Genomic DNA, 10,333 nt, shown 5'->3' on the forward strand with positions numbered 1-10,333 from the left:
TTGTGTTAAATAGGTTCTCCATGCCTTTGGTCTGAAATTCTTCTCCTTCTGGTATTCCAATAATTCTGATATTAGGACATTTAAGTGTATCCCACAATTCTCTCATGTTCTGTTCACAGGAACTTTTGAACTTACTGAAATTTTTGGACTCTCGAACTGTTTCTTCCATCCTGTCTGCCAAATCAGAATTTCTATCTTCCACTTCGCTGACTCTATTCTTGAGAGCCTCTAGTGAGCTTTGGACTTGTTCAATTAAGTTTGCATTTTCTACTACTTTCCTATGTATCACTACCATGGCTTTGTCCAGCTCCCTTTTTGTCTCATTTTCTGATTTTCTTGATGATTCTTGGAAATCATCCTTGCATTTTTTTATATTTTCATTTAGTGTGGCCAGCTGATTTTTAAGGTCCTCTTTTTTTTCACTCTCCCTCAACTCTCTTAGCTCTCTTTGAATTCCTTCCAGTGTCTTATCATATTGCTCTAGCTTAGTGATGGTAGCATCCATACGATTATCTATCCTTTGTAGCTTTCCTGCCAGTTCTAGCAGTAGTTTGGTCAGGGTTGCATTGTTCATTGTTTCCACTTGATGTTCTGATCCTAAACACTCTTCTATGTTTTGGTTAGTTGTGATCCTTGTTGGACTGGGTGATCTGTCTGGGTTTTCTTCCATTTTATTTTTCGTGTTATTTCTTTTGCGCTGTGGTCTACCCATGTCAGTGTATGGGCAGGTAGGTGGGTGGAGCAGCCTGGGATCTAGCTTAATGCGAATCCAAGGCAGCCTTCCTAACACAAGCAGCTTCCACCTTCCAGCTCTGTGTCCCTTGACTGGTATGAAATTCCTTTCTTTAAAATTCCAGTTTTTTTTTTTTTTCCTCCCAGTCGCAATGAATATGTCATCGAGGTAACTTTGAAGGAAGTGCAGACAAAAATATCATGCGGGCTTACCAGGAGGATGTACCGCCGTGTACTCTCTAACCTTCCTCCCAGGAACAGGCTGCATGCATTTTCCCTTTCCAAACCCCAAGCCTTAACTTGCCTGGTTTCTGTCCCTAGATTGAGGTCAAATGGAAATCTTTTCCTGTGCCAGGGCCACATGGGTCACCAGTAATATTTGTGGTTTGGGGACCCATTCTGTCAGAGAGGCTTCCCAAGTCATGGATCACATTCCAGCCTCGGGTGGGACACAGATGCCTGGTGGTTTTATGGGGAGTCATTTGCCAGCCTTTTACACACACTGAGTTGAGCTGACTTCTGAAGGGAGCAGAGCTGTCACCTGGTCAGTCACTGCTACTCATCACAAGGGTGAAGCAGGATAGAAAAGACTGGAAATTAAAGGGACATGGGAAGGAGAGAAGCTTCTCACACCAGGATCTAGTTTGTATTTCTCACTGGCTGAGAGTTCAGAACTTTAACATAACTAATGGTCTCAATTGAGTGTTCAAACAAGTGGATGATGCTTGCTTAAGGCAAAATGTAACTTTATCATTATTCATTTTTAATCCTAGACCTGAGCAATGCACCTCACAAACTACCTTACAGTTTCATTTATAAAAGGACATTCTCTGTTTTTAAAATACTTCTATTTATTTATTTGCAAGGAAAGAGAGAGAGAGAGAGAGAGAGAGAGAGAGAGAAGAGAAGAGAAGAGAAGAGAGAGAGAGAAAGAATATGAAAGGGCCAGGGCCTCCAGCCTCTGCAAATGAAGTCTAGATGCATGAGCCACTTTGCACATCTGGCTTTATGTGGGTACTGGGGAATCAAACCCCGATCCTTAGGCTTTGCGGGCAAGAGCCTTAACCTCTGAGCCATCTCTCCAACCCAGGACATTCTTTAAAATAAATAAATATACCAGTTAATATATTCTTTTAAATTCAATTTTAAACTTTGCTTACTTTAAAACTTTGTTTTATCTTTAAACTTGGTTGTAAAGTATGTTCCTTAAGCAATGTAACTTCAAAAGCCACAAAATCATATACATCTATTATTAAGACACATAGGCACTCCTCCCTCTCTTACCTTTTTCTCCTTAATAAACCAAGCTCGGCTCATACTGACTTGCGCTGACATTCTATCCACCACACCTGAGCGGGGGTCCCTAAGGTGGAGGCCTTCTCAGGAACTGCCACTGAGGCTGCTAGAAAGACCATGGATAAAGAACGCCTCTGTTGGCTCCACATGTCCGCAACATTCCCACACACTTCACAGCATGCATTCACGCCAGATGCTGACTATTAGGGGTTCACATCTCTCTCTGAGCCCCCCCTGGGTAGTGGCCGCGTCATCCATCTGTCTCCAGGGTCTACTGCATAGTAGCTGTGGATGGGTTGAAGTCTAATGGTTGATCTGCCCTGTCCTGAGGTACATTAGGTCTTTCCCTCATCACTTACATGTCTTATCCTATGTAATTCCTCAAAAGTCTTTATTTTGATGCTTGGGATTTAACCCAGAACCTTGTGCATGCAAAGCATTTTCTCTACCCCAAGGGGTATACCCAGCCCTTTGGAAGCATTTTGAGCACGTTTTTAAAAAAAAAATTTTTTTTAATTTATTTGTTTGAGAGAGACAGACACAGAGAGAAAGACAGACAGAGGGAGAGAGAGAGAAGGGGTGCGCCAGGGCTTCCAGCCTCTGCTAACGAACTCCAGACGCGTGCGCCCCCTTGTGCATCTGGCTAACGTGGAACCTGGGGAACCAAGCCTCGAACCAGGGTCCTTAGGCTTCACAGGCAAGCGCTTAACCACTAAGCCATCTCTCCAGCCCCATTTTGAGCACCTTTAAAGAAGATATGGGGCTAGAGAGATGGCTTAACAGTTAAGGTGCTTGCCTGCAGAGCCAAAGGATCCAAGTTCGATTCCCCAGGACCCACGTAAGCCCAAGATGGCACCTGTGTCTGGAGTTTGTTTGCAGTGGCTATAGATCCTGGTGTACCCATTCTCTCTCTCTCTCTCAAATAACTAAAAATGATTTTTTTTAAAAAAAAATATGCATAGTAGAGCCAGCTGACCTCCCTCTACCTCAGCTACTGCTGGAGTTACAGGAGGCAGGAACAACAGCTAGGCAAGCTTTTCTCTAGCCAGAGGACCCTCTCTAGAAAGACAGCCAAGCAGTACCTGCTTATCACTGCCCCCGCCCGAGCCTCAGTTTCTTCCTATGGTCCCTGCCTTACCAGCATGTGTGGGGCCCACTGACACATGTACGCACAGAGTCCTGAAGCTTGAGGGATGTGAGGGCTGTGGAGCCAGAGTGAGAAGGAGGAGGGAGAGGATCAGAGCTCAGCAAAGAGAGGAGGGACAGTCAGCCATCAAGGCACAGTAGGGCTAATGAAAGCAGCCAAGATGGGGTGAGGGTCTAGTAGCAGAGACAACGATGGTGAGAGGGAACTAGAGTTTGGGCCTCAGGACTAGACTCAGAACCAGGCCCTTGCTCAGTCACATCACAGAAAGCTGGCACGAAGAACCACACACTGTGGAATGTTCCAGCATCACATTGGAGGTTAGCCTGGAGACCTTGGCTTGACTCTGTCTCTTATAAGAACCCTTCACTGTGGGGACCACTGGCTTCTGGCTCCTTTCTATGTTCTTGTTTATGTTGTCTTGGGGATTGTGGGTGGACTCCAATTTTTGTTATATTGTCTGGGTTTGGGAGCGGAAGTTTCAGATATTCATCTTGCTATGGAAGATTCAGGAATTCACCTTGGGCCTAGTGCACCTGAGCTGTCTTGGCCCTAATCCATGAGTTTCTCTGCATGCAGGAGCTCCGAGGCCCTGGAGTCATGAGCATTTCTCTGAGGGTTTGAACACAGGTACAAGTGTAATAAAAGGCTGGCCATGGCTCTGACTGCGGGAGACATTTTACTTTACATTCTGCAAAAGAAGAGTTACATGTATGCAAACGGACACAGCGGTCGCTTGTAGCAGGCCCCGCGTTGGCCATGTACCCATGTGAACTTGCTAACCTCTCCCATGGGTCCTGAGGTGGGGGCTCTTTCCAATCACCCTCGTTTTTAGAGAAGTGTACATGGGCACAGAGAGCATCAGCATGTGGCCCGAGCTCACTCAGCTGGGATGAGACAGGGCAGCCTGGGTCCCGTGTCTCAGCCAAACCATCTTGCTGTCTTTGAGGCAAGGTAGCAGTGATGGCAGGACTCTAAACCTCAAAGGGACTCCATGAAGAAAAGAAAGGCAAGTCAAAGGCTTTTGGAAGCTTTACACCATAGTCATGGATTCATTCCTGTAGGAATGCCAATAAATTGCTGAGGCATGACTCTTCCCAGCCCCGAGCAATGAGCGATGTTTCCTTAGGCTTCCAGAGACTGGGGGATTGAACTCATACTAGCCACCTGTTTACAACTGTGCTTAGGCTGCGTCTAGCGAAATGAGCACCAGAGAGGCACACGGGGTTAAAACCTCAGCTGAGTCTGAGCCAGGAGAGTTGTGTGAGTAAAATCACACCGTGTACGAAACTAACATGAACCTCAGTCAAGTCTGAGCCTGCTGGGAACACAGGGGCAGAGAATTGTGCTGGCCTGGCCTGGGCCTTTTTTCTGCTGGAAACTCCAACTCCCATGGAGGTTAACAGAGGCACAGACAATACCCAGAGCTGGGTACTTTGATTTATTGGAAATAAAGAACACGACAGAGATTAGAGAGGAGGGGGCAGGGCAGGAGGTCTGGCCACTGACCCTATGGTAGCTCGGGGTATGGTCCTATCCTAGCCATTCATTCCTAGAGGCCCCTCCCCATGGCTCTGGGTAGATTTCTGGGGGGAAACCTAGTGCTAGGCAAAGTAGGGCAGGGATCACCCGGGAGGACCTGAGGGACCAGGAATGGGAGGGACCCTTCTAAGTGCCTAAGTAACTGAGCCCTTGTTCCAGGTCCCAGGGCTGGGTGGCCAGAGCTCACGGTGCAGGAGAAATGCCTGGGCCAGAGGTGACGGGGGGGTGGGGAGCCTAACATTTCCGGCAGCTGCTGCTGCAGGAGCCCACGCCAAAGGAGCTGATGCCACAGGAGCTGATGCCAGCAGTGCCCACTCCACAAGATGTGGCTGAGCTGCAGGGCGCGCACAGGCCGGTGCTCACTGCCACGTTTCCGCTGCACGGGGCGCTGCAGACACTGCCTGTCACAGGCCTCGAGCCCGATACACACAGGTCCCCACATGAGACTCCACCACGGGAACTGCTGACACCTGCGGACCCCCCAAAATGAGTCAGAATTTGGGGGCCAAGTAAGAACTCCTTAGTTCCTAAGAGCCACTCTCCCTAGCCTTGAGCTCTGGGGATTAAAAGGCAGAGCATCTTTGGTGGAATATTCTAGATACATTACACCCACAGTGGAGGTTATTTTCTTTTTTTTGGCTTTGTCACCCCAGTCACTCCTAGTGCCTCATCCTTTATATTAAACTCTCACTGAAACCTCTTGTAACACACTCTAGCTTAGAGATGCACGCAGAAGGCTTAAACCACAGCTGAGCCCAAGACAAGTGAGTAAAATCACGTCACGTAGGGAGTTACCATGAACTTAGCCAACACTGAGACTACTGATAACCAAGGGAGAAAATCTGGCCATGCAGGGCCAGAAATACTTACAGACATTCACAGCCCCGACGCCTTCACACAACCTGAGGAGGGACAAGAGGGAGGAGGTTAGTGACAGGAAGTCCGCTGCTAACACAGCTCCCCCAAACCTTGGTGCATATGCCAAGGAACTGGGAGAGGAAGTCAGAGAACAGCCAGCCTCGCAAAGTGACCCATGAAAGGTTCATCCTCAGAGCCCTGCTCTTGCTCAGCCAAGGACAAGCTGGAGCTTAGGACTCTGGGCTGGGCCTCACCTGTGCTCCTCGCCCTCCAGCAGGCGCCTGTAGGTGGCGATCTCGATGTCCAGGCCCAGCTTGGAGTTCATCACCTCCTGGTACTCCTTGAGCAGGCAGGCCATGTCCTGCTTGGCCTTCTGCAGGGCGGCCTCCAGCTCGGCCAGCTTGCAGCGGGCGTCAGTGAGGGCCGCCTCGCCCTGCTGCTCCGACTGGGTCACCGCCGCCTCCAGCTTGGTGTTCTGGGGGCCAGAAGATGCAAAGTAGGGTGTGGTCCCTGAGACTCCTCGTCTATTACCCGGAGGTGTTCAGTGTCACCCACCAGTTAGAGGCATTCCAGAAGAGACTGTTGCCTTGTTAACACGAGCCGACCTGCGTGGCCCCAGCCAGGGACTCTCGTACAAACGTGTGGGCGTGTGACTGGAGGGATCCAAGCGGGGTGCACACAGGCTCTGTGGCCCTGGGTAGGTCCCCAGCCTCCCTGGTCCTGGGAGCAGCAGGCCCATACCTGGCACTTGGCGTTCTCGATCTCGGCCGTCAGCCTCTGGATCATGCGGTTCAGCTCGTTGATCTCCTCCCTGGTGCGGCGCAGGGTCTCCCCGTGCCGGATCACCGTGGCCTTGATCTCCTCGCACTGGGGGAAGAGAGGTGCCCTGGGGCTCAGGATGGGCGCCCACCTACCCAGCACACCACCAGCGGGTGTGCAGAGTGTACAGTGCTCAGCCTGTGCCAACCACACGTGGCATCCCTGCCCTTGCTACCCCGACCTGAGAGCTATTGGCTTTCCATCTTTATAGATCAGACTCTGAAGACAAAGTAACTCTTCCTGTCTTCCTTCCTTCCCCTCTTTCTTTCCTTCTTCTTCCCTTCCTTCCTTCCTTCCTTCCTTCCTTCCTTCCTTCCTTCCTTCCTTTCTTTCTTTCTTTCTTTCTTTCTTTCTTTCTTTCTTTCTTTCTTTTTTCTTTCTTTGTTTTTCGAGGTAGGGTCTCACTCTAGACCAGGCAGACCTGGAATTCTGGAATTCACTATGTAGTCTCAGGGTGGACTCGAACTCACCGTGATCCTCCTACTTCTGCATCCTGAGTGCTGGGATTAAAAGTGTTTGTCACCTCCCCTGGCCAAAGTCACTGTTTCTAAGAGATTCCTCACCTCCCTCCTGTCGCTGGGCATGAGGGCAGGCGTCCTGGCCACTCACCTTGCTGCGGTACCAGGACTCGGCCTCAGCCCGGCTGCGGGTGGCGATTTCATCATACTGAGCCTTGATCTCAGCCACGATGCAGTCCATGTTCAGGTCCCGGCTGTTGTCCATCTTGACGATGACCGAGGTGTCTGAGATGTGGGCATGGAGGACTCGGATCTCCTGTAGGAGGGGGAGGGACATAGAAGGTGTTATACACTTATTGAGGCTACAGTCACACCCACATCCACAACATCTCAGACCTCTCCTGGTTCAGTTCCTGCCCCTCACATGGCCCCCGACCCCAGAACCACCGCCTCCATACTAGCTGCCAGCCTTGCACCTGGCCCTGTGCTCACCTCCTCATACAGCCGCCGCAGGAAGTCGATCTCCTGGATCAGCGCCTCCGCATTGGCCTCCAGGTCTGCCTTGCGCAGGTAGGCACAATCCACATCCTGGCAAGGAGGGATGTGTGAGCCCCAAGAGTGCAGCTGAGCCTGCTCCCAAACTCCTCTCTCTTCCCACCCATGCCATGAGCCCAGGGGGAAGGTTCCCAGTGTCCTTGTGGGCAAGCCATTTCTCCCCTCTAGTCTGTGATGAGGAGACCGACGCCTTGAAATACTCCCTGCCTTTTAGGTCACTTCATGAGACACCCCCGCCCCGTTCTATTAGACTCCCCTGCCGAGGAAGCCTGTGCTCGTGGCTCGCAGCTGTGACACCTGACCCTTCCCAGTCCTGTAGCAGTGTTCCGAGAGGCCACCTGGCTACTCCTGGGTCTGGTCCATCGTCCCTTACACTCTGGGTAGAGGTTTGAAAGGGAGGCCAGACTTGTGGAAAGAGGAACAGAAAACATTGTCCATCCCTCAATGGACAGACTGAAGCTCAGTGGCCCAATGAGACCCCAGCCACAGCCTCTGACACAAGATAAGGCAGCCAGTGGTCTCTGAAGGTTCCAATGGGTAGTCAAGGTTACTGTCCTTTGTACATCCTAGGAGGTGAAATTTGATGGCTGCCTCTCTGTAAATTTCCCATCTGGACTGAAAAAGCCATGGCCCCCACTAGGAAGTTGAGCCCTGTGATGTTCCCAAGCAAATTCTGTCTCCCTGGGGTCCCCGTGAGTCCCTTCCCATGCCCCTGCTACTTGCCTTCTTCAGAGCCACAAATTCATTCTCGGCTGTGGCTCTCAGAGAAACCTCCTCCTCATACCTGATAAGAAGAGAGGGGGCGTCATGGGTCTACCCCCCGAACCTCACGGTCCACAGCAAAGAGGATCAGGGGGCTATCAGAGTGGTCTTGCAGCTCTGACAGGTCCTTTCTGGGCTCATGGGGGGCATCCCCAGGCCCCTGGTCAAGGCTTCTCTGAGGTCACCTCAAAAGGCAATTGAAGATTCTGCCCTGAGCTCTTCTGGGAATGAGAATCATTGGGGCGCAACCTCTCCTCAGGGTATGTCAGTTCCAACAGAGCCAGAACCCAGGGAACTGAGAAGCTGAGGCAGGGGGACATACTGATCTCTGTTTCTGATCTTAGTGCCCTGGGACAATCTACTCAGGTGCCTCAGAGCAGAGGACCAGAATGAGGATGGAGACTGGAAACACCCTCCCCCAGTGGTGAGGGAGGCAGAGCTGCTGGTCCCTGGCTTCGTGAGATAAGGCTGAGGTGACAGACCTTGTCCCGAAGCTCTTGGGTTCCGTCAGCGGAGTGCTGCACAGAAATGCCCCAGATGGCAGGATCCATGTGCCCTCACTCTCACTGGGCACCACACGCCCCCGACAGTTACAGTGTTTGCCTCTGTGCCCCGAGCCTGCGCCTAGGCCAGCTCTTGTGCCAGGACCACACTTGGCCACCCTCACCGCTTCTTGTAGCCCTCCATGGTCTCCTGCACGTGGTTGAGCTCCGCGGCCAGCCTCCCGCTGTCGGCCTCCACGCACTCGGCCTCCCGCCTCAGCGTCTCGATGTAGCCCTCGAACAGCGGCTCCAGGTTGCTCTCGCAGCACTTGCGGTTCTGGTAGAACTGCCACTTGGTCTCCAGCAGCTTGTTCTGCTGCTCCAGGAAGCGCACCTGCCATGGGGGTGGAGGGCGAGGTCACGGCCAGCTCTGGGGTGATGGCAGAGGTGAGACAGCGCTGGCCATGGCAAGGACACCTCCTCTCCAGTCCCTCATATGGACCCCACTCTAGTTCTCACATTTGGGGACCAAAACAGGTGCAGGCAGAGTCAGTGCCCTCTCCCTGTGGTGCAGGAGACCCTAGTCGGGTGTCATATGCTGGGCTCAGCATCCTCCTCTGAAGCCAAGGAAGGCAGGAGCCCGTCCTCCAGCCAGACAGATCATCCACGTTCACATCCCAGGCTGCTGGGATGGAGTGAGGGAAATCGTGCACAGGCCATCTAGGACCACTAGCTGGGTCCTTAATCCTCGCTTTGGCAGACAGCACCCTTTCCCCTCAGCAGGGGACTGCCCACTCCTGCTGCCCTGTCCCAGGACTCCCTGCAGCGGAGCTCTGCCCAGGGCAGCCTGGCCACTCTCTTTGCCATAAACTGCCTCTCTGGACCTTCAGGCGAGTCCTCTGGGTCTTGAGTGCGTGCTTGTGTGTGTGCCCGTGCGTGCAAAGCTCTTAGTGCCAGAGGTCTTTCTGCCTCCTCTTCCCCTGGGCACGCACACACCGGGCACCAGGCAGGGCCTGAGGCCGGGCACCCACCTTGTCGATGAAGGCTGCGAACTTGCTGTTGAGACACTTGATCTGCTCCTTCTCCTCGTGCTTCACGCACTGCGCGTTGGGGTCGATGTCCAGGTTGAGGGGCGTGAGCAGGCTCTCGTTGACGGACACGGAGGTGATGCAGGGCGGGCTGGGTCCACAGACGCCCCCGGAGCGGTAGCCGAAGCTGCGTCCGCAGGAGCCCGAGCGGAAGGCCCCGCAGACGCTGTGGCTGCCGAAGCCCCCGGAGAGGCCGCGGTAGCAGGAGATGCCTCGGTAGGGGGCGGCGGAGATGCAGCAGCGGCCGGGCCGGGGCCCGCAGGCCGAGGCGCAGCTGAAGGCCTGGCCACCACAGTAGGATCCACAGGTCATGATGCTTCTGAAGGTGGGCTGCTGAGGATGGGATGGGATCTCTGGAGTCCTTATGGAAACTCCAATGTGCCAATATTGGAGCCTGGGTCCTATTTATGTCAGTTTCAGAAGGGGTTTGGCCAAGAAGGTGGAATGGGGCAATTGGGCTTTATGGGCTTGGGCAGTTAGCCCTCTCCAAGCCTCTGTAGAGTGTGCTTTAATGGTGGAGTGGCCCGCACCCTCCTCTTTGTAAAGTATGCCAGCCCTGTGCCTGGGGCACGCAGCAGGTTTCATCTTCAAAGTGTC

The 10,333-nt window shown here is 52.6% G+C and overlaps 1 protein-coding gene across 1 annotated transcript; it reads right to left on the reverse strand.

Annotated features, from left to right (window-relative positions):
* Positions 1 to 4,948: 4,948 nt before the first annotated feature.
* LOC101615977 (keratin, type II cuticular Hb1) lies at positions 4,949 to 10,048 on the reverse strand. The gene is made up of 9 exons (XM_004650452.2): positions 9,680 to 10,048; positions 8,834 to 9,042; positions 8,128 to 8,188; positions 7,342 to 7,437; positions 7,001 to 7,165; positions 6,314 to 6,439; positions 5,827 to 6,047; positions 5,585 to 5,616; positions 4,949 to 5,184 (listed from the first exon to the last, which is right to left on the reverse strand). Exons 1-9 carry the CDS (start codon positions 10,046 to 10,048, stop codon positions 4,949 to 4,951), a joined length of 1,515 nt encoding a protein of 504 aa, XP_004650509.2.
* Positions 10,049 to 10,333: the final 285 nt, after the last annotated feature.

The sequence above is a fragment of the Jaculus jaculus genome, chromosome 6 (assembly GCF_020740685.1).
Source record: "Jaculus jaculus isolate mJacJac1 chromosome 6, mJacJac1.mat.Y.cur, whole genome shotgun sequence".
Taxonomy (NCBI): domain Eukaryota; kingdom Metazoa; phylum Chordata; class Mammalia; order Rodentia; family Dipodidae; genus Jaculus; species Jaculus jaculus.

Excerpts from the sequence above, each read along its gene's own strand:
- LOC101615977 (XM_004650452.2), bottom strand. The coding sequence starts at position 10,048 with ATGACCTGTGGATCCTACTGTGGTGGCCAGGCCTTCAGCTGCGCCTCG. Across the intron at positions 7,438-8,127 it reads AATTTGTGGCTCTGAAGAAG|GATGTGGATTGTGCCTACCT; the intron begins GCAAGTAGCAGG and ends CCTCCTTGCCAG. Across the intron at positions 5,617-5,826 it reads CTGGAGGGCGAGGAGCACAG|GTTGTGTGAAGGCGTCGGGG; the intron begins GTGAGGCCCAGC and ends GTCCCTCCTCAG.